The sequence below is a fragment of the Rattus norvegicus genome, chromosome 17, assembly GCF_021556685.1.
Source record: "Rattus norvegicus strain SHRSP/BbbUtx chromosome 17, alternate assembly SHRSP_T2T, whole genome shotgun sequence".
In the NCBI taxonomy this organism is placed as follows: Eukaryota; Metazoa; Chordata; class Mammalia; order Rodentia; family Muridae; genus Rattus; species Rattus norvegicus.
Genome location: NC_141550.1, coordinates 51700440 through 51723240, shown reverse-complemented (window position 1 = coordinate 51723240; position 22801 = coordinate 51700440). Strand labels below are relative to the sequence as shown.

The window sequence follows — 22801 nt, the reverse complement described above, 5'->3', positions numbered from 1 at the left end:
TACAAGTATGTGGGCCTGAGTTCAGATCACAGGACCCACACCAAAAGTCAACTATGGTGGGTACATGTATATAATCCAAGCCCTGGAGACAGAAACTGAATTTCAAGAATTTGGCAGGACAGTTTAGCCAATCAGAAAGATCCAGGTTCAGTTAGCAATTCTGTTTCAAAAACCAAAGTGGAAAGCAAATATCTGAACTCTGGCCTCCACAAACACACATGGACACATACATTCACACATGCATGCACACACAGTGTTGGTTTGCAATATGGGGAAGGCAAAGGGACTAAGAGCCCCACTCCTAGACCAATGGAGCAGCAAGAGGAGCTCTGCTCAAGAAGGGCAGGGCACAAGTCTGGTTCCCAGAGGAAGTGAGGGAAGGCCTAGCAGCCCCCACTTGAGGAAACTCATGCAGTCCTGGGCAGAAAGGAACCAAAAAAGAAACTGGCAGCATGGATTCCTACAAGGGTGGAATGGGGAGAGGGTCATTTGTACCCCTGTGAAGGAAGGGTGGGAGAACAGGGGTAGGACATTCAGAGAATGGGACAGCGCCTTCAGCACTTATTCTTGCAGAAACATCTAATGCCACAAAGTGTCATTAGTTCATACTGTGCCCTGCACTTAAAGCCAAACTGACAACAACAAAAATTCATTAACTTTGTCATCTTTGGAGATGATTTTTCAAGGAAGATGTGGAGTTAATTCAAACAGTTATTGCCATGGTAACAGCGTAGCAGTTGGTTGAGTTGGACTAGAACCCAGCTGCTTAGGGCTTCTGATGGGACTGCAGGGAAGACTAGAGTAGTAGCTTGAAAGCTGAGTGAGATGCGGTCGAGGATGGGAAAACCCTGTAACTTTGGAAGGAAATGCATGAATGTGTGAGGCAGATTTGCAGTACCAGGTACTGCTCCAACAGAAATGGCCATAGGATATGAGCTTCTGGGGTGACAGTCTCCCATTGGTCTTGCTAGAGGAAGGCTGTGATGGGCAGAGTTTTCAATATCATTTTGTGAAGAGGTATACCAACTGCCATCCTATGCCAAAGTACCGGAATCTTTTCTATGGGATTATAATGGTCTCTTGAAGACCTGAGTTGCCTCATGACTTTCTCTTTAAAATAAATCCTGAAGAAAATATTTATTCTTTAATTTTAATCCTTTTAAAGTTAAATTTATAATTCATAAAATGTCATAGCATTCAGTCTGTCAAGAGCTTCAACTACAGCATCATTTAGGGAAAGTGAGGTAAGAGCAGCAGCAGTCTATGGTTGGGACTCCCACTGCTTCTATCCCTGTAGTAATTTCCTCTGTAAGGTTACACAGGCAGCTCTCATGGGAACTAACAGTCCACCTCCAGCCCTGCCTTCAGTACTCCTTCGATCCTTCTCATTTCTTCATTTGGACAATGAGAACACAGAACTCCAGGGAACTTCTACCTTTGGGATGACATAAATACTTAGCTGATGAACATAACTGAAATATTCTTATTTGTACTGGAATGGAGAAATCTAGGCAAAGATCCCAAGACCTTTTGCACTTTCATATTCTCTATATAACTTTCTAAACAGTGAAATCTAGAAGATAATTGTCAAAAGTAATATAGAAAGTTCTACCCAGATGTTCTAGTTTCATTCTATTGTTGTGACCAAAATGAAAGAAGAAAAGGATTTATTTGACTTCACTTTCCATATCACAGTCTGTCATTGAGGGAAGTCAGAGTAGGCAGAACCTTGAGGCAGAAGCCATGAAGGAACACTGCCTGATGGCCTGTTTGTTCAACCTTATGCTTCGCAACCTTTCTTATGCAGTCTAGGACCATCTTTTAGGGAATGGTGCTGCCCACAGTAGACTCATTCCTCCTTCATCAATTAAAAATCAAGACAGTGCCTCCACAGACATGTCAAAAGGCCTATCTGATCCAGGCAATTCCTCTGTTATGGCTTTCTTCTAAGCTATGTCAAGTTAATTAAAACCAACTAGGACACCAACTAACCTCATCTTGATTTCTATTTGTTGCAAAATTTGCTATTGATGAGGAGAGACTTTGTGATATGGTTGCTAGTTCCAGAATAGTACAGAAAATAGGAAAAGTTACTTAAAGTATGGTATTCTGACTGTATAAGGGGTGACTTCATGGCACAATGGCAGCATGTCTGACTCCAAGTGCATAAGGATACATATCAACTGCTTGAAAGCATGCTTAGCATGCTCTTCAAATATTGGTGGCTTGAGAGCTAACAATGGATTCGTGTAGGCTGTGCTCAAGTTCTAAAGATTGCTACAGACCTTGGGTGCATATTAGTTTGACAAAAGCACAGAATTTGGACAGTCTATTCCAAACCTTTTCACTATTCGAGCAAATTCCTTGAGCTCTTTTCATCATAGTTAACTCCCAGGAAATGAGAATAAGCTACAATAGAAATATTAACAGACTAATATGCAATAAATGCAAATCTTCTGTGACAGCACCTACAGAATGCTACATTCACCATCAAAGCTGGTTCCTTACCCAAGCTACAGGGTGGACATAGATTGAAAACGGCAGGAGTCATCTGTCTGTGCATCAGGGTTATTGTTCTTTAGAATCAGAATAAACTAGAAAGCCTGGAGCTCAGTGGTCTTTCCATCAGCTGTCTTTATGAAGCAAACATCAGGAACTTTGCCATATATGACTCCAGCATAAGCCATCCCGCAGTTACCAGATTGTGTCACGTATTTAGAATGTGCAGTGTATACTTCTTGTAGACTTCACTTATCATTGTCATTTATGCCAGAGATAATGTAAATAAAATAACTGAGCACATGCAGATGGATTGAGAAACCAAAAACCACTAAAACACCATAAAAAACATTCTATCAGTTCTATTGTAATCAGCATTGATGACATAAGGGAATTCTGACAAAGACCATCTGAGTTTCCCAAGTGCTATATTTTCAAAATTTAAGCTATGACCAGGAGGCTGTTCCATAAGGGAAATCATAGAAGTGACTGAAGCAATGGCAGAGCCTACAATGATTGATGATTGAGTATGGAGGAGTCTTCCAACAGCTGGTGGTTTATTCCCTGGATCTCTGGAGGGTCTGGTTGGTTGACTTTTATTTGCCATCCTCTTATTAGGTTCCTTTCATGTGACAGAGCCATCTGCTGGTGGCTGGTGTCACTGCAATGTTGGAGCCAGAACCAGAAGATTCTGTCAAACCCTGTTCTTATCACTCAGCCAAAGATATACACTATAATGTGTATATCTTGCGATAGTAAAATAGGATACAGCCCACAGACAGACAGACAGAAACTTATCATGCATAAGCTAATGATGCTGTTTGCATCATATGAGTTTTACAATTTCCTTTGGTCTTTCTCTTGAGATGGATAGGTGGTTAACAGTGCTCGTTGTCTTTCCAAAGGACTCCAGTTCAGTTTCTAGCACCCGGTTGGGTGCCTCATATCCACCTGTAATTCCAGTTCCAGGAGACCTGATGCCCTTTTCTGACCTCCACGGAAATCTGCACACATGTACACATAAAGACACAATCACACATATATATTAGTAAAATAGAACAAATCTTAAAACAAAACATAAAATTACCTTTGGCAATACCATTAATATGCCATAAAATTAATATACTTTCTTCTAAAGAAGTAACATTAATTCACATAAAACAATACCAATTACTAATGAATGATATGTGCTGCTCAGAACATATATGCATGAAAAAATTTATGTAAGTGGAGGTACATGTTATGAAATGCAAATGCATGCTTTTTAATCTATAGTATTATGTGTCTGTCTGTCTGTCTGTCTCTCTGCGTGCATATGTGACTGGTTCGCCATTCTGTTGGCATGTATTTAGAGTCCATCTTGTTCAAAGATATTGAACTATTTTTTCTTTCTGGAGCTGAGGACTGAACCCAGGGCCTTGCGCTTGCTAGGCAAGTGCTCTACCACTGAGCTAAATCCCCAACCCCCAAGATATTGAACTATTGAAATCATTGGATTGGTCATAGGTTTAACTCTTTTTCAAGGCAAATGAAAAGCAAAAATAACAGATTTATGGCTAGACAGTTTGTTTACCCCATTCAAGTCCATGACTCACTTCATTCATATCGTATGTATGAACAGTTCCAGTGTGGAAGAGCACTTGCTAGGTCTCAATATCCTAGTGAAAGTCTATTCCCTCCCTCTCTCCAGTCTTCTCTTCCTTTTATAACAATACCTGGCACTAAAACTAGGGTCTCAGCTGGGAGCACTCTACCACTGAGTTCCATCCCAGACTAAAATTGCTGATTTTACCAACACCTAAATCAATGAGCAAGTGCTCTCTCTTCTTCCGAAAATTGAGATTAATTCCTAGGTTGTTACTAATTGTACTTTTTTTTTTTTTGACAACAGTGACAACATCTATAAAGAACATCACTGTTTACTTAAAATGGGAAGTATAATTTACATTTGAAATTTTTCTTGTTCTTGGACTTTTCAGTCATTCACTGGAACAAAGATCTTCATATAACCTTTAACTCATTTTAATTAACTATCAGCATTTAAATCCATTTAAATTAGTATCAGCTACTGTTCATACAACAGGATCATTTTTTAGTCCATGTATTTAATAACCGTGTAAGAATAAAGAAAAAGGGACAACTGGCTGCATTTGCATAGTAGAAGATTCTTTCGTGAGACCTGGATGTTTCTACAAATATGAGTGACATTTCATGATGTGTCAAATAATATTTACCCACAAAGTGAAATTTGATATTTAGAAAAAGTGCTTCATAAAATATTTTTATAATTTTTTAATTATTTTTATGTACTTTGGTGTTTTTTTCTGCTTGAATATCTGTGTGAGGGTGTCAGATCTTGGAGCTACAGACAGTTGTAAGCTTCCATTTGGGTGCTGGGAATTGAATCCGAGTCTTCTGGAAGAGCAGTCGGTGCTCTTAGCTACTGAGCCATCTCTGTAGCCACATATGGAAGATTATTTTAAGAACTATAGTAGCTGTGACTTTGAGGAAGAAGAGAGCCCTTAGAGAATACCGTGATGAGTGCCTCTGTGACTTGACATTCTATACCACATTTGTGATGCACATAAGTGCTACTCCCCACCCCTACTTCAGAAGTCGGGATTGAGAGCCAATCTCCTGACTTAACGCAGTGAACAGCAGAGAGCTGATTCAGGAAAGGAAAGCACCAACTGATGTTAACCCCATCAGAATGTCCTGGGTATACTATATAAACTTGTTAACACTCTTTCTCAATAGTCCTCTTTTTCCTACCCTCTGGAATCAGGTCTGCTATGCTGATATTTTTAGAGTCCTAATAAAGGCTAGACTCAACCATTTTGTCCAAATTTAAAACATAATGGTGCCTCCTTTATTTCATCAGCACACATTCTAAATACTACTGAAAACTTTTATCAATTTTGCTTCCCTTAGTAAAGACCCAGAGTCTGATTTGCCATTTTCCTAGCCAGCAGATGCTCCATGGGCATTTATATATTGCTGATGTGTATTGGATTTTGAAGCCATTTCCCCTCATCCTCTAGTGTTCTTTGGGGGAAACCCCACCGTCATTCCCATTCCCTGAAGGTGATTCACTATGAAGCCTCATCCACACAGATGTGGAGACCATCACAAAGTGCAGCCATCCTGATTGTGACTGCTTGATGGGTCGTCATCCCACTGTGGTGTTCCTCCATGAGCCAGGCCTCAAGGAACCCAGTTCTCTTTGGTGTTTTAAGAGGTGCTCCCTAATGCTCAATCCACTGTTGTCTGCTTTCATGCAACAGCAACAACAACAAAAGATAGCCTCTTGAGAAAGATCCACCCACCAGTTAGCAAAATCCTCTAAAGAATGGTATATGTCACCTGTTCCAATGCCATCCACCATACCTGGCTGAAGGGAAAGCTAAGGGATGCAGAATCCATATCATTCTGCTCTGAGGATGCTCTGAGGAAGAGTGAGCTCCAAGCAGTTTCTGTTGCCCCTGACTTCTGGGATTTTATTTCTGACAAAGCAGCTCAGTGCTGGGGGCTTTAGCAGTTGGGGAAGAATAGTGGAGTGGGCCTGAGGCCTTGTAGAGGCTCAGGAGACACGGGCATAGTGATTTTCCCTCTCCACCTTACAGATCCCTCCTGGAACTGATGCTGGTGAGACTGTGGGAACTGAGGGGTCCACAGGGGAGGAAGCAGAGGCAGAGAAGGCAGCCCTACCTGCTGGAGAAGGCGAAAGTCCTGAGGGAGCCAAAATCGATGTGGAAAGCACTGAGCTTGCAAGCAGTGAGAGCCCTCAAGCAGCAGAGCTTGAAGCTGGTGCTCCTCAGGTAAGGGTTCCTTGAGAGACTTCTAATAAGAGGGCTATTTAGTGGGGTCTTTTCTGCTGGCTTGGTGTGGAATAGACTTCCTATACCTGTGGCCAAAGCACAGAAAAGGAGGAAGAAGTTTCAATCACGATAGAGGAAATGAAGCACAGATAAGGAGTGTCTTTGGGTTTCTATTGCTGTGAAAAGATATCATGGCCACAGCTACTCTTACAAAGGAAAGCATTCAATTGGCTTCTAGTTCTGAGGTTTAGTTCATTACACTATGGTGGGAAGCATGGTTCCATGCAACAGGCATGGTGCTGGAGGAGGAGCTGAGACTTCTACTTCTGGGTCCACAAGCAGCAGGAAGAGACAGTGCACCACTATGCCTGCTTCTGAAACCTCTGAGTGACACACACCCCACAGTGACACACTTGCTCCAAGGCCACATAAAGACACTCTTTATGAGTCTACGGAGCCATTTTTATTCAGATCACCACAATGAGAAAATCCACAATAGAGAGAGGAAGGAAGATTGCGATAAAAATGATAGAGCTATTTGAGTTATAATTGTCCCCCAAAGGCTTAGCCCAGGGCCAGCCCTTGCTGGGAACTTGATGTAAGTAGTGACTCTGAGTTACTATTGTCACTATTTCATGTTGATCATTATTAGAGCATCGCAGATTCCCTAGAGGGCTTCTCTCATCGATGCTAATCCCAGTTTTCAAGGAAACAGTCAGATGAGCCCACACAGGAAGTTAGAACTGGTTCTGGTTTCTCCTGCAGCAATCAAAAAGATCACATGCCAGGCCCCAAGGATAATGAACAGCCATTGCAGAGTGTGACAGCAACAGGAAGTCCTCCCTTGTGTTTTCTTTTCAGGATAGCTTCCTACCCACTCTGGGCAGACCCTCTCCCTTTTCATCCTCCCACCACTGTGGAATTGCTCATAGAATCCTCCATTTTCCAGGAGTGGGACTGCTCAAGGATCGAGATAGGATTCTCATTAAGTGTTTAGTACTCAAGAGAGACAGTGAAAAAGTCAGGGCTAGGTCCACAGTCTGCAAACTTAGTGGGCTTGGAACTGCGGGTTAGTAGGATAAAGAAAGTGTGGGTGGCGGGGAGAAGAGACTGCCCTAAGAACAAACAAACACACCTATCCTTTCCCAGGTCGTGACACTGTCCACTTCTCTAACCACCAGGAAAAGGTCATCCCTTCTGTTGTCATAGAGCCAGCCTCCAACCATGAAGGAGAAGAACACCAAGAAACCACTACGGGTACTGAAACAAGGGAGGCCACTGAGGACGTGGCTCCCCAGGGCCCAGCCGGTGAGAAGCAGGAACTGGCTACAGAGCCCACGCCTCTGGATTCTCAGGCTGCTACGCCTGCACCAGCAGGTGCTGTGGATGCTTCGCTGTCTGCAGGGGATGCCGCTCAGGAACTGCCTCCTGGCTTTCTCTACAAGGTCTTTGTATTGTCACTTCAGAGTCATTGTTGTTTTAGTTTTCTTTGCATCACTTTCTGGTTTTCCAGTGTGTGGGTTCTGTTGTCATTGTCACCGTTGTCATCGTTTTGTCTCTTGTTTCTCACATCTGCTTTTTCTTTACCCTGACATCTCCCAGGAAAATGCCCCCAAGTCCATGCTTTGGGCAAGCAAGATGTACAGTAATACCTTCCCATGCCTCCTGCAGAGCTGAGTCTGTGTAGCCTGGCTCAGACCAGGCCTTTCAAGTCAAGCATACTTTATGTTTCATTAGGAATTGTCAAACAGACAGGAAACAGAGTCATGCAGTCCAAATGCAGAGTGAGGGACCAACAACAAGTCCAAAATCAAGTGTCTAAAGACACTGTGAAAAGGAAGAAAGAAACAAGCCTCCATTCCTGGGAAGAAAAAAGTTCTGGCCAGGAACTAAATAAAGCCTACTTACTGGTCAACAAAACAACAACAATTGCCCAACAACAACAATAGTTGCCCAGAAAAGCCATTTACAGCCCAGGGTTGTGGCAGATAAGGTCCCCAGAAGAATCTGACTAGAAATTGTAAGCATTGTATAATTTGATAGTGTATTTCAAAACAGCCCTTGTTTTGGCTTGGTTGGTTCTTTCTTTTGCTGTCCTGAGTGCAAACTCAGAGCTTTGTGCATGCTAAGCTAGCATCCTGCCACTTTTCTACAAACTTTTGTCCTTTTTAATTTAGAGATAGGGCCTTGCTAAGTTTGATAGGCAGGTCTTTACCTTGTGAGCTTCTGCTCTAGTCTCCCAGACATCTGGGTGATGGGCACAGACCACCTTGCCTGGATACCCATTTTTATTTTAAAGTGTGTGTGTGTGTGTGTGTGTGTGTGTGTGTGTGTGTGTGTGTGTGTGTGTGCGCGCGTGTAGGTTAAGTATAGGTACGTATAAATAATCTGTTCATAAGAATGGGATTGATCCATTCTCTGTCCCTCCTTTAGAGGGAAATTGCCACTTTGTACTGGAGGGTGATAGTGATTAATGTGGGCAAAATAACTAAACATATGGGTTAATGTTGGGGTTAAAAACCTGGTTAGTTGTTTAAGCAGTGCATGTAAAATCAGGAAATTGTGCTAGGCAAGGCTGAGACATGACGGACCCATGCTTAGCTTTCCAATCACTGCAGTGTGACCCACAGTGCCCTTCTCAACCCTTCCCTGGCCTTCTACTCTCATGCATGAATTAATTTTTGAATAACAGTCAGTTATAGCTCTGATAGTTTTTATTGTACACAGAAAATGCATATTTTAAATGTTGACTGCTTCATCTTGAATGTGCAGGTGTTTTTAAGGAATCAACATAGGAGAAATAAAACTGGCCAGGAGTAGAGAGTCCCTCAAGCTGAGGGATGTGGTATTGTATGTTAGCCTTTATGCTTTTCCCATAATATAAATCTGAAAAAAAAATAATGCAAAGGAAAAGCAGGCTGCTATGGTATAATGTGTTAATAGAAAAGGATGAAAATGTATTTTTAAAAAGCCATTTGTTTAATTAAATATTAATTCTTATATAACATGCAAATGGTGGTTTGTCTTGTTTTTCATTATTTAAAACAGCTTTTTAGCCTAGCATGTTTAGTTCAACTTAAACAGTCATCAGTAGCAATAAATAGCTAATGAAAACTAACAGCCTAAAGTTCAGCTACTGTATATTGCACTGAATTAATAAATATAGATACAAATGGCCTTGTATAGGTCAGTAAGAAGCAAGGGTGTTTTCCTCCCCTTGAGATTTATGTTTGCCTATTTTATGATATTAAATTTATATTATGATGTGAAAATGCTGGATTCTAGGTCTTTAGAAAGACAAATAATCCATTTAGCCTACAGTGGGAAGTTCAAAGAGCACTGCCCCTGGCTCTGCTCTGGCTGCATGCAGATGCTATCTTGTGAGAAGAAATGGTCACATGACACAGAAAGCCAGAGTAAGGAAAATCTCAAATCTCACTCTCTCATTTTCTTTTTGGAGAATAAACCATGGTCCTATGAGAAACCCATTAATTCTTTTGAAGGCATTACCCCAGTGACCCACCACTACAGCCCTTGTCTTGCTGTTTTCCATGCCTCTTACTACCCGAAGCCACAAAGAACGTCCGCAGCAAACCACACCCCATGCATGGCAGCATTCCAATACATATCTTCATCCTTTATATACTAGGAGAAAGCTTCTAGCAGTGTCTGCGTGATCTTATTGGGAGCTATGATGTTCCCCCTCCCTTCCTTCCTTCCTTCCTTCCTTCCTTCCTCCCTCCCTCCCTCCCTCCCTCCCTCCCTCCCTCCCTCCCTCCCTTCCTTCCTTCCTTCCTTCCTTTCCTCTCTTTATTTTGAAGCAGGGTCTCACTGTGTAGCCTGCAGCCCTTGCTTGTCTGGACTTAATAGTGAGCCCAAGCTGGCTTGAAGTCATGAGTAGTGTCCTGCCAGACTCCTGGGTGCCGGGGTTACAGGCAGAGTCAGCACACTCAGTCTCTTTCTAAAAGTAACTGATTCCTTTTAAATATGTTGCAGGTGGAAACTCTGCATGACTTCGAGGCAGCGAACTCTGATGAACTTACCCTACAAAGGGGTGATGTGGTGCTCGTGGTGCCCTCAGACTCAGAAGCCGACCAGGTAATGTAAAGACTGGAAGGTGTGTCCAGCCATATTGAACATTTCGAGGGTCAGCTGGACAAGGGACTTCCTGTAGCATTTCTGTTTTCTAACATGCTGCTACCATAAGGCTCAAAGTGAGTCTTAACTCCTGGAAGACTCCCCGGCCCCAAAGTGAGACACGAGAATAGAGTTCGATGCAAACGAGCAAATGAAAGAGGTGTATTTTCTGGTGCGTCAGGGTCGACCTTCAATCAGCCCCTCATGGCAACGCCTGGAAAGTGACCCCAAATGACTATAACAAACAGTTTTTATACTTTTTAGGGGTACAGGTTACATCAACAAGGTTATAGTTTAAACTTATTGGCTAAACATATTGACCTTTGGATCTATTGGCTAGCAAGCATATGACATGCATTCAAACTCTATCTGGGACCAGAGGGTCAGGTGACTATTAGTCAGTACATTCTGTGGTTTTTCGAGAATGTCCCTGTTCCTCCCAAGAACTGCGAGTGGAGAATGGAACTTGGCCTAGCCTTGACCTGAGGCAGGAAGCTGGTATTTAGCCTAATCTTGACCTGAGGTGTAAAGCTGGTGAAAGCCTTTAGAGTCCTTCATAGGAACTCCATAACCTACCTACTTTCTACCAGGCTCTTAATAGCTCTTACACTTCAGTAAGTACTAGGGTCCTTCAATGTAATAGATGAGTTTAACAGTGATATGGTGTGTGTATGTGTGTGTGTGTGTGTGTGTGTGTGTGTGTGTGTGTGTGATTTCCTTCCTACTTGGGATTCATTTTGCTTCATTGACTCACAACATTGTATTTTTCAGTGTATGGAAAACTATCAACTACTCACTCTTTAATTCTTTTCTTCCTCCTTCTTTTTCTTCTCTGTTTCTGAATTTCTAATTCTATTATGTTCAAAGTTAATGCCTGACAGCCTGACTTTTTAAATTGATATATATTTCACCGTGATAGTCTGGATGGGGAATTTATTAGAATTCCTCTGTTGCTCTGTGTTTTTTAAGTTTATGCAGGAGCCATCCCAGCACACTGCACATTCTTTCTGCCACTCCTCTGTTATCCTTCTATTTAGTATCCATTTCCTTGCTAAAATTTCCCCTCTACTGTCTCATAATCACTGTCTTTCAACTTAGATACTTGAACAAACTTATAATAACTGATTCAGTATTTCTTTTTTTTTTTATTAACTTGAGTATTTCTTATAAATATTTCGAGTGATATTCCCTTTCCCCGTTTCCGGGCAAACATCCCTCTCCCCCCTCCCCTTTGTTATCGGTGTTCCCCTCCCCATCCTCCCCCCATTGCCGCCCTCCCCCCACCAGTCTAGTTCACTGGGGGTTCAGTCTTAGCAGGATCCAGGGCTTCCCCTTCCACTGGTGCTCTTACTAGGATATTCATTGCTACCTATGAGGTCAGAGTCCAGGGTCAGTCCATGTATACTCTTTAGGTAGTGGCTTAGTCCCTGGAAGCTCTGGTTGCTTGGCATTGTTGTTCATAAGGGGTCTTGAGCTCCTTCAAGCTCTTCGAGTTCTTTCGCTGTTTCCTTCAAAGGGGGTCCTATTCTCAGTTCATTGGTTTGCTGCTGGCATTCGCCTCTGTGTTTGCTGTATTCTGGCTGTGTCTCTCAGGAGCGATCCACATCTGGCTCCTGTCGGCCTGCACTGCTTTGCTTCATCCATCTTGTCTAATTGGATGGCTGTATATGTATGGGCCAAATGTGGGGCAGGCTCTGAATGGGTGTTCCTTCTGTGTCTGTTTTAATCTTTGCCTCTCTATTCCCTGCCAAGGGTATTCTTGGTCCCCTTTTAAAGAAGGAGTGAAGCATTCACATTTTGATCATCCGTCTTGAGTTTCATGTGTTCTAGGCATCTAGGGTAATTCAAGCATTGGGGCTAATAGCCACTTATCAGTGAGTGCATACCATGTATGTCTTTCTGTGATTGGGTTAGCTCACTCAGGATGATATTTTCCAGTTCCAACCATTTGCCTATGAATTTCATAAAGACGTTGTTTTTGATAGCTGAGTAATATTCCATTGTGTAGATGTACCACATTTTCTGTATCCATTCCTCTAATGAAGGGCATCTGGGTTCTTTCCAGCTTCTGGCTATTATAAATAAGGCTGCGATGAACATAGTGGAGCACGTGTCTTTTTTATATGTTGGGGCATCTTGTGGGTATATGCCCAAGAGAGGTATAGCTGGATCCTCAGGCAGTTCAATGTCCAATTTTCTGAGGAACCTCCAGACTGATTTCCAGAATGGTTGTACCAGTCTGCAATCCCACCAACAATGGAGGAGTGTTCCTCTTTCTCTGCATCCTCGCCAGCATCTGCTGTCCCCTGAGTTTTTGATCTTAGCCATTCTCACTGGTGTGAGGTGAAATCTCAGGGTTGTTTTGATTTGCATTTCCCTTATGACTAAAGATGTTGAATATTTCTTTAGGTTTTTCTCAGCCATTCGGCATTCCTCAGCTGTGAATTCTTTGTTTAGCTCTGAACCCCATTTTTAATAGGGTTATTTGTCTCCCTGCGGTCAAACTTCTTGAGTTCTTTGTATATTTTGGATATAAGGCCTCTATCTTTTGTAGGATTGGTAAAGATCTTTTCCCAATCTGTTGGTTGCCGTTTTGTCCTAACCACAGTGTCCTTTGCCTTACAGAAGCTTTGCAGTTTTATGAGATCCCATTTGTCGATTCTTGATCTTAGAGCATAAGCCATTGGTGTTTCATTCAGGAAATTTTTTTCAGTGCCCATGTGTTCCAGATGCTTCCCTAGTTTTTCTTCTATTAGTTTGAGTGTATCTGGTTTGATGTGGAGGTCCTTGATCCACTTGGCCTTAAGCTTTGTACAGGGTGATAAGCATGGATCGATCTGCATTCTTCTACATGTTGACCTCCAGTTGAACCAGCACCATTTGCTGAAAATGCTATCTTTTTTCCATTGGATGGTTTTGGCTCCTTTGTCAAAAATCAAGTGCCCATAGGTGTGTGGGTTCAATTCTGGGTCTTCAATTCTGTTCCATTGTCTATCTGTCTGTCTATGTACCAATACCATGCAGTTTTTATCACTATTGCTCTGTAATACTGCTTGAGTTCAGGGATAGTGATTCCCCCTGAAGTCCTTTTACTGTTGAGGATAGTTTTAGCTATCCTGGGTTTTTTGTTATTCCAGATGAATTTGCAAATTGTTCTGTCTAACTCTTTGAAGAATTGAATTGGTATTTTTTTTTTTGAATTTTATTTTATTTTATTTTTTTTTTATTTACTTGAGTATTTCTTATATACATTTCGGGTGTTATTCCCTTTCCCGGTTTCCGGGTAAACATCCCCCTCCCCCCTCCCCTTCCTTATGGGTGTTCCCCTCCCAACCCTCCCCCCATTGCCGCCCTCCCCCCATAGACTAGTTCACTGGGGGTTCAGTCTTAGCAGGACCCAGGGCTTCCCCTTCCACTGGTGCTCTTACTAGGATATTCATTGCTACCTATGAGGTCAGAGTCCAGGGTCAGTCCATGTATAGTCTTTGGGTAGTGGCTTAGTCCCTGGAAGCTCTGGTTTTGAATTGGTATTTTGATGGGGATTGCATTGAATCTGTAGATCACTTTTGGTAAAATGGCCATTTTTACTTTATTAATCCTGCCAATCCATGAGCATGGGAGATCTTTCCATCTTCTGAGGTCTTCTTCAATTTCTTTCTTCAGAGTCTTGAAGTTCTTATTGAACAGATCTTTTACTTGCTTGGTTAAAGTCACACCGAGGTACTTTATATTATTTGGATCTAGTATGAAGGATGTCGTTTCCCTAATTTCTTTCTCGGCTTGTTTCTCTTTTGTGTAGAGGAAGGCTACTGATTTATTTGAGTTAATTTTATACCCAGTCAGTTTCCTGAAGTTGTTTATCTGCTTTAGTAGTTCTCTGGTGGGTCTTTTGGGATCACTTAAATATACTATCATATCATCTGCAAATAGTGATATTTTGACTTCTTCTTTTCCGATCTGTATCCCCTTGACCTCCTTTTGTTGTCTGATTGCTCTGGCTTGAACTTCAAGAACTATATTGAATAAGTAGGGAGAGAGTGGGCAGCCTTGTCTAGTCCCTGATTTTAGTGGGATTGCTTCAAGTTTCTCTCCATTTAGTTTAATGTTAGCAGGTGGTTTGCTGTATATGGCTTTTACTATGTTTAGGTATGGGCCTTGAATTCCTATTCTTTCCAAGACTTTTATCATGAAGGGGTGTTGAATTTTGTCAAATGCTTTCTCAGCATCTAATGAAATGATCATGTGGTTTTGTTCTTTCAGTTTGTTTATATAATGGATCACGTTGATGGTTTTCCGTATATTCAACCATCCCTGCATGCCTGGGATGAAGCCTACTTGATCATGGTGGATATTTGTTTTGATGTGCTCTTGGATTCGGTTTGCCAGAATTTTATTGAGTATTTTTGCATCGATATTCATAAGGGAAATTGGTCTGAAGTTCTCTTTCTTTGTTGGGTCTTTGTGTGGTTTAGGTATAAAAGTAATTGTGGCTTCATAGAAGGAGTTCGGCAATTCTCCATCTGTTTCAATTTTGTGGAATAGTTTGGATAATATTGGTACAAGGTCTTCTATGAAGATCTGATAGAATTCTGCACTAAACCCGTCTGGACCTGGGCTCTTTTTGTTTGGGAGACCTTTAATGACTGCTTCTATTTCCTTAGGAGTTATGGGGTTGTTTAACTGGTTTATCTGTTCCTGATTTAACTTCGTTACCTGGAATCTGTCTAGGAAATTGTCCATTTCCTGCAGATTTTCAAGGTTTGTTGAATATAGGCTTTTATAGTAAGATCTGATGATTTTTTTTGATTTTCCTCTGAATCTGTAGTTATGTCTCCCTTTTCATTTCTGATTTTGTTAATTTGGACACACTCTTTGGGTCCTCTCGTTACTCTGGCTAAGTGTTTATCTATCTTGTAGATTTTCTCAAAGAACCAACTTTTGGTTCTGTTGATTCTTTCTATGGGCCTTTTTGTTTCTACTTGGTTGATTTCAGCTCTGAGTTTGATTATTTCCTGCCTTCTACTCCTCCTGGGTGTATTTGCTTCTTTTTGTTCTAGAGCTGTTAGGTGTGCTGTCAAGCTGCTGACATAAGCTCTTTCCTATTTCTTTTTGCAGGCACTCAGAGGTATGAGTTTTCCTCTTAGCACAGCTTTCATTGTGTCCCATAAGTTTTGGTATGTTGTACCTTCATTTTCATTAAATTCTAAAAAGTCTTTAATTTCTTTATTTCTTCCTTGACCAGGTTATCATTGAGTATAGCATTGTTCAATTTCCACATATATGTGGGCATTCTTCCCTTATTGTTATTGAAGACGAGTTTTAGGCCGTGGTGGTCCAATAGCATGCATGGGATTATTTCTATCTTTTGGTACCTGTTGAGGCCCTTTTTTTGACAATCATATGGTCAGTTTTGGAGAAAGTACCATGAGGAGCTGAGAAGAAGGTATATCCTTTTGTTTTTGGATAGAATGTTTTTTAAATATCTGTTAAGTCCATTTGGCTCATGACTTCTCTTAGTCTGGCTACGTCTCTGTTTAATTTCTGTTTCCATGATCTGTCCATTGATGAGAGTGGGGTGTTGAAGTCTCCTACTATTATTGTGTGAGGTGCAATGTGTGTTTTGAGCTTTAGTAAGGTTTCTTTTACGTATGTAGGTGCCCTTGTATTTGAGGCATAGATATTTAGGATTGAGAGTTCATCTTGGTGGATTTTTCCTTTGATGAATATGAAGTTTCCTTCTTTATCTTTTTTGATGAATTTTAGTTGAAAATTGATTTTATTTGATATTAGAATGGCTACTCCAGCTTGCTTCTTCAGACCATTTGCTTGGAAAGTTGTTTTCCAGCCTTTCACTCTGAAGTAGTGTCTGTCTTTGTCTCTGAGGTGTGTTGCCTGTAGGCAGCAGAATGCAGGGTCCTCGTTGTGTATCCAGTTTGTTAATCTATGTCTTTTTATTGGGGAGTTGAGGCCATTGATGTTGAGAGATATTAAGGAATAGTGATTATTGCTTCCTGTTATATTCATATTTGGATATGAGGTTATGTTTGTGTGCTTTTCTTCTCTTTGTTTTGTTGCCAAGACGATTAGTTTCTTGCTTCTTCTAGGGTATAGCTTGCCTCCTTATGTTGTGCTTTACCATTTATTATCCTTTGTAGTGCTGCATTTGTAGAAAGATATTGTGTAAATTTGGTTTTGTCGTGGAATATCTTGGTTTCTCCATCTTTGTTAATTGAGAGTTTTGCTGGATACAGTAACCTGGGCTGGCATTTGTGTTCTCTTAGGGTCTGTATGACATCTGTCCAGGATCTTCTGGCCTTCATAGTTTCTGGCGAAAAGTCTGGTGTGATTCTGATAGGTCTTCCTTTATATGTTACTTGACCTTTTTCCCTTACTGCTTTTAATATTCTTTCTTTATTTTGTGCGTTTGGTGTTTTGACAATTATGTGACGGGAGGTGTTTCTTTTCTGGTCCAATCTATTTGGAGTTCTGTAGGCTTCTTGTATGCCTATGGGTATCTCTTTTTTTAGGTTAGGGAAGTTTTCTTCTATGATTTTGTTGAAGATATTTACTGGTCCTTTGAGCTGGGAGTCTTCACTCTCTTCTATACCTATTATCCTTAGGTTTGATCTTCTCATTGAGTCCTGGATTTCCTGTATGTTTTGGACCGGTAGCTTTTTCCACTTTACATTTTCTTTGACAGTTGAGTCGATGATTTCTATGGAATCTTCTGCTCCTGAGATTCTCTCTTCCATCTCGTATATTCGGTTGGTGAAGCTCGTATCTACAGCTCCTTGTCTCTTCTTTCAGTTTTCTATATCCAGGGTTGTTTCCATGTGTTCTTTCTTGATTGCTTCTATTTCCATTTTTAATTCCTTCAACTGTTTGATTGTGTTTTCCTGGAATTCTTTCAGGGATTTTTGTGACTCCTCTCTATGTGCTTCTACTTGTTTATTTATGTTTTCCTGGAATTCTTTCAGGGATTTTTGCGATTCCTCTCTGTAGGCTTCTACTTGTTTATTAATGTTTTCCTGTGTTTCTCTAAGGGAGTTTTTTACGTCTTTCTTGAAGTCCTCCAGCATCATGATCAAATATGATTTTAAATCTAGGTCTTGCTTTTCTGGTGTATTTGGATATTCCGTGTTTGTTTTGTTGGGAGAATTGGGCTCCGATGATGCCATGTAGTCTTGGTTTCTGTTGCTTGGGTTCCTGCGCTTGCCTCTCGCCATCAGATTATCTCTAGTGTTACTTTGTTCTGCTATTTCTGACAGTGGCTAGACTTTCCTGTAAGCCTGTGTGTCAGGAGTGCTGTAGACCTGTTTTCCTGTTTTCTTTCAGCCAGTTATGGGGACAGAGTGTTCTGCTTTTGGGTGTGTAGTTTTTCCTATCTACAGGTCTTCAGCTGTTCCTGTGGGCCTGTGTCTGCAGTTCACCAGGCAGCTTTCTTGCAGCAGAAAAGTTGGTCTTACCTGTGGACCCGAGGCTCAAGTTTGCTGGTGGCGTGTTGCTTATGAGCTCTCTACGGTGGCAGCAACCAGGAAGATCTGCGCCGCCCTTTCTGGGAGCTTCCGTGCACCAGGGTTCCAGATGGCGTTTGGTGTTTTCCTGTGGCATCAGAGATGTGTGCAGAGTGCAGTCTCTTCTGGTTTCCCAAGCGTGCCTGCCTCTCTGAAGGTTTAGCTCTCCCTCCCACGGGATTTGGGTGCAGAGAACTGTTTATCCGGTAGATCACTTCAGGTTCTGGTGGTGTCTCAGACCCAGCGGTCCTGCTGCTCTTGGGCCCTCCTCTACGGGAACCCAGAGGCCTTATACAGTTTCCTCTTGGGCCAGGGATGTGGGCAGGGTTGTGCAGTGTTGGTGGTCTCTTCTGCTCTGCAGCCTCAGGAGTGCCCACCTGACCAGGCGGTGAGGTCTCTCTCCCACGGGGTTTGGGAGCAGAGAGATGCTGCGGGCCAGGATCCGAGGCTGATTCAGTATTTCTAACTAAAGGATTCAGTACTTCTAGCTGACTCAGTATTTCTAATGGATTCCAAATATTTGGACATATGTAGGACTTAAGGGCATATTCCTGTCCATTGCCTTTTGTCCATAGGACATAGTTTACTAATATTGCCCTTGGGTCTGGTAACATTTCTATTTATACTGAATACAGTGAATGAACACTACACTGTAGGGAGCTAGAGTCTGTTTTCTATATCTAAAGGTTATTTAGCTTTGTTCCAACAGGCACTTAAATTACTAACTTATTACACTAAATTTGTGGAAGATTGTTTGTTCTGCATTTTCTTAGAATATTTGTCTGCAGACTTTTCATAAGTTCTTTTTCCTAGGGTGATATTTCTACCTCTAAACCATAAAGTGTTTTTAGGGGAGTTGTCTATAGAAAGCCTATAGTGTAGTTTTGCCGATTCTCCTAACTTGGTTTGCATTATTTTTAATATTTATTTTTCTTTTAAGCTTCATGTATGCATATGTGGCTGTGTGGGGATGTGAGCTGGGTGTCAAATGTCCTGGCCTGAATTACAGGTGGTCGTGGGCCATCTGATGTGGGTTCTAAGAGCCACTCAAATGCTTGGAGCCAAACTCTGGTGCTCACTCGTGTTCCCACTCTTAACCGCTGAGTCGCTTCTCCAGCCCCACTCAGATATAAACTCCAAACTCCCCCTTTACTGGCAGGGCTGGAACTCTCTTGCTGTTCTCAGATATTTTACTATTGTTTCTCCCCTAGTTCTTGAAGTATCATTTATAGGTGCAGCCTAGGATTTAAGGAAAGTGCCTCTGTATACTTGGGGGATTCCTCTTTCCAGAACTTTCCTATCCACTAGTATATAGCTGCTCTTGTGTCTTCAAATTCTATGCTCCTGCAGCATACAAGAGTGAGGACAATCCTTGGGGAAAAGCTGTATTAGCCTCTTCTCACCCACAGTGATTCCCTACATTCAAGGGTTAAATATTCTATTTGCTTTTTGTCTTGGTGCCTTCAGCTAGCTCTGCACCTGATTTATATCCATTCACTTTATATAGACTATATTTTATAATCATATTTCACCACAAACAGTTGCCAATGTATAGATTCATTTATGCACATACACACGCATGGTTGTCTGAGTGCTTATTCTAGGCAGAGGCATTTATCCAGTACAAACTGTTCCACCATATTCAAAACTGGAAATTCTTCTCTACCACATATTTTAAGCAGTTCAAATTTAATTTTCCTTAGCTAAAGATTTATATCGCCTAATATCCTCCACTTTCCAGTTAAAGTTGTATTTCAGAGTAATGTGTTAGAATATATCTTCATTATGGCTTTGTGGATATCGCTTCTTATCTTTTGTTCTCCGTTGAAATGATTTAAAAATGCCTCGCTCTATTTGGTCTCATTAGATTGTGACTCACTCTAAATAGAATCCTGTGGGAGGGGAACTGACCTTTCCTGTGCACACTAGAGGCTTGGGGATTGTTTACTTATCTGTCCTTCATGTAGATATAACTGTCCTTCACATAGGTGATATCGTAATTTGAAGGACGGCACCTTTCCTCATCAGCCAGACTATTATCAGTCAGTTTATTAGGGCGATTTTTCCTTGACTATTTTTGTGAGGTTTTTTTTCTGTCTCTCCAAAATTGGCCTGTCTAAGTGCTCATATTTCTTGTCTTTTTAAGAATCATCAGTTTATAGTGTCTGATGATATCAAAGGGGATACATCCAGCCTTTTCTTTAATTTTTGAGACCTCTTTTTTTTCAGATGTACTTGAGTTTCATGGAGGACTGGTTCAGATTAAATCTGACCATCCCTCTTTGTAAGTGTCTGCCTTTCCTGCGTTGGTTAACATAATAAAGATAGTCATTTCTCACTGTTTTCCATGTAGTACATGCCTGTGCATGTTACCCCCTCCAGAGGGCAAAGAGCAGCTTGTAATTCTCAGTTATTGCAGTAGTCTCCCATTCTGTAGGTGGCCATCAGAGTCACCCAGTTCTCTGGCCTTTCTATGGCTAAATGGCAGAACCTATGAAAAAACAAAGCTCATTTAGAAAGAACATGTGTCTCCAGCAAGAACCCCACAGCCTCAACCATCCCTGTAATCCACATGGACGAGAAACATCAGATATCAGCAAGAGCAGCAACAGCAGTGTCAGCAACACTTGTCCAGCATTCAGTAGTGGGGAGCCTTCTACTTAGTGTTTATTGGGGATATGTGGTGTGAGCTCTGGGGCAGTGCTTTCCTATAAGAAAATAGCACCAGACATTTGGTGGCCATGTCAGCATTATTTTCTAACTTAACAACTTAAGGTGTTTAACCCTCCCTGCCAGCAAGAATCATTCTCTCACTCCTTAGTCCATTGTGAACCACAAGATGGTTGGATTCTTTGCTTACCATATTTTCATGTAAAATCTCTTTTCCTTAACAACTTATAACTCAGATAATGCTAATTAAATAGGCCATATAGAAAATTAGAATGTTAAAATTTACCTTCAGTTAAGTATGTATGATAATACATGACTCAAATTATTTCTCTTTAAAAATAATGTTTAAATGACCAAAATTTACAGTGTTTTATAGTAGTGTGGCATCCTGAGGTCACAGTACTAGCAGAATGGGTTATTGTGTAAGTTCTTAGCTCTGTGTACTCTGACATTTGCCTGACTCTGAAACACTGTTTTTGTCTTGCAGGATGCAGGCTGGTTGGTGGGGGTGAAGGAGTCAGACTGGCTTCAGTACAGAGACCTGGCCACATACAAAGGCCTCTTTCCAGAGAACTTCACACGACGCCTGGAGTAGGGCTGCAGATGTTGTAAAAGGGTCATGTGACTGGGTTTTTAAACCTTCATGAAATTCAGAGGAGTTCACTTTTGCTACTACACTCTTAATGACTGACAGACAGGTGCCAGATGAGGCTTGAGAAGACCGATCAATAGAGCATGTATGCAAAAGCTGTAAGAGGGGAAAAAAACAAAATAAGGAAAGAGTCCTTACTCTGTTCCCTGTGTTCAGTAGAGGTCTGTTTGTGCTTTGTCTAACCATGGACACTGGTACTTGATTCCCCTCCCACCAAATCTAAAGTAGCTTTCTCCAGACCAGACTTTGACTTCTTTGTATCAAGTGTGTGGTGTTGAGTGATTGCCCTGCAGATGTGATGAGTTATCCTGTAGTAAGACATTATCTTACTCCCTTGCCCGATGTGAGTGAGCACGTGCTCTCTTTTCCTTTCAAGTTTACTGCGATTAAAACTGAACAGCTGCAAACGTTCTTAACAGTCTTTTCCAATCACCTCTATATACATCTATACGGACACACAGTCGCACAAGCTAGTTCCCATGCCTGCTGGACCTATGTGTATGCAGATGGCTACATATACATAGCTGATTCCTTCCCTTTCCACTGTAGCTCTTCGCCTTCGTCATTGATACACGCATTGCTCTTATTCGTGGACATTACAGCTGCAGTTTTGCCTTGAGGCAAAACCACTCATCCCATTGCCAAAACAGTTAGTTGACAGTGTCTGTGTGTGTTGTGTGCAGTTTTCAGGATGATATAACAGATACAGTGTCTACGCTGCTGCCCCTTTGGAGAGAGCAGGGCCTGGTTGTATAGCTGCCCAGCTGCTCAGTCCAGTAAATCCATGGACCAGCAACTATGCAGTCATCATTTCTGCCTTTATATGATTGGCTGGATGAGGGGGCTAAAGAACCTATTTACAAAAGCTCCTATATACTTCCACATTCTATTTATGCAACTCATCTTCACAGATCATTCTAAAATGAACGAGGTGATGTATGCTGTACCACAAACCATCTGTAACAGTTGTGTTCTCAGTGCTGTGTCATTCCAAATAAATCTTTGGTAATCTCCAAGTTACAAGTACTTTTTCAAGAGTGGTTATTTTCTTCTTGAAATCTTGTTCCAGTGGGACAAGTTACTTTGGAGCAATTTATGCCTGAGTTGTTATTTGTGCAGATGTGTGCTTGCTCCACCTCTGGGTTGTGCTCCGTGGCCCTGCCTCACTTCCCCACCCCTCCATCCCAGTCATTGCTGGTTACTGGTGCTTCCTGGGAACCAGCAATTACTAGAGCGCAAATAACAGCTATGGGGAGACCTCCTTCTATTGCTGGCTGTGGACACTCAGTCTATGAATCACTGGCAACCATATGATGCATAATCAGCCTCATGGCAGCTTCATTTTTAGTCACTTTTCTTTCTGGCATTTTTATGTTTGTAAGTACATAAAGAAGGAGCTCTGACTGGAGAGAAAAGCCAATCTGTAGAGCCATTGTAGTGAGAGGAGAACGTATCATACAAGCATGCCTCATCTTGAGAAATGTCTACTAGTATAGCTCTGTGTACGGTGA

The 22801-nt window shown here is 41.6% G+C and overlaps 1 protein-coding gene across 3 annotated transcripts in view; it reads left to right on the top strand.

Annotated features, from left to right (window-relative positions):
* LOC148000176 (amphiphysin-like) overlaps positions 1–22313 on the top strand; it is a 143308-nt gene extending 120995 nt beyond the window's left edge. For 2 of the 3 annotated variants that reach the window (XM_087591859.1, XM_087591858.1), the window contains 4 exons: positions 6123–6317; positions 7499–7762; positions 10314–10415; positions 21126–22313. In XM_087591859.1, coding sequence (XP_087447985.1) covers positions 6123–6317; positions 7499–7762; positions 10314–10415; positions 21126–21233 — 669 coding nt within the window. In that variant the 3' untranslated portion in view covers positions 21234–22313. The remainder of the gene's footprint in view (positions 1–6122; positions 6318–7498; positions 7763–10313; positions 10416–21125) is intronic. The other variant, XM_087591860.1, reaches the window with a different exon arrangement.
* The last annotated feature ends 488 nt before the right edge of the window (positions 22314–22801 follow it).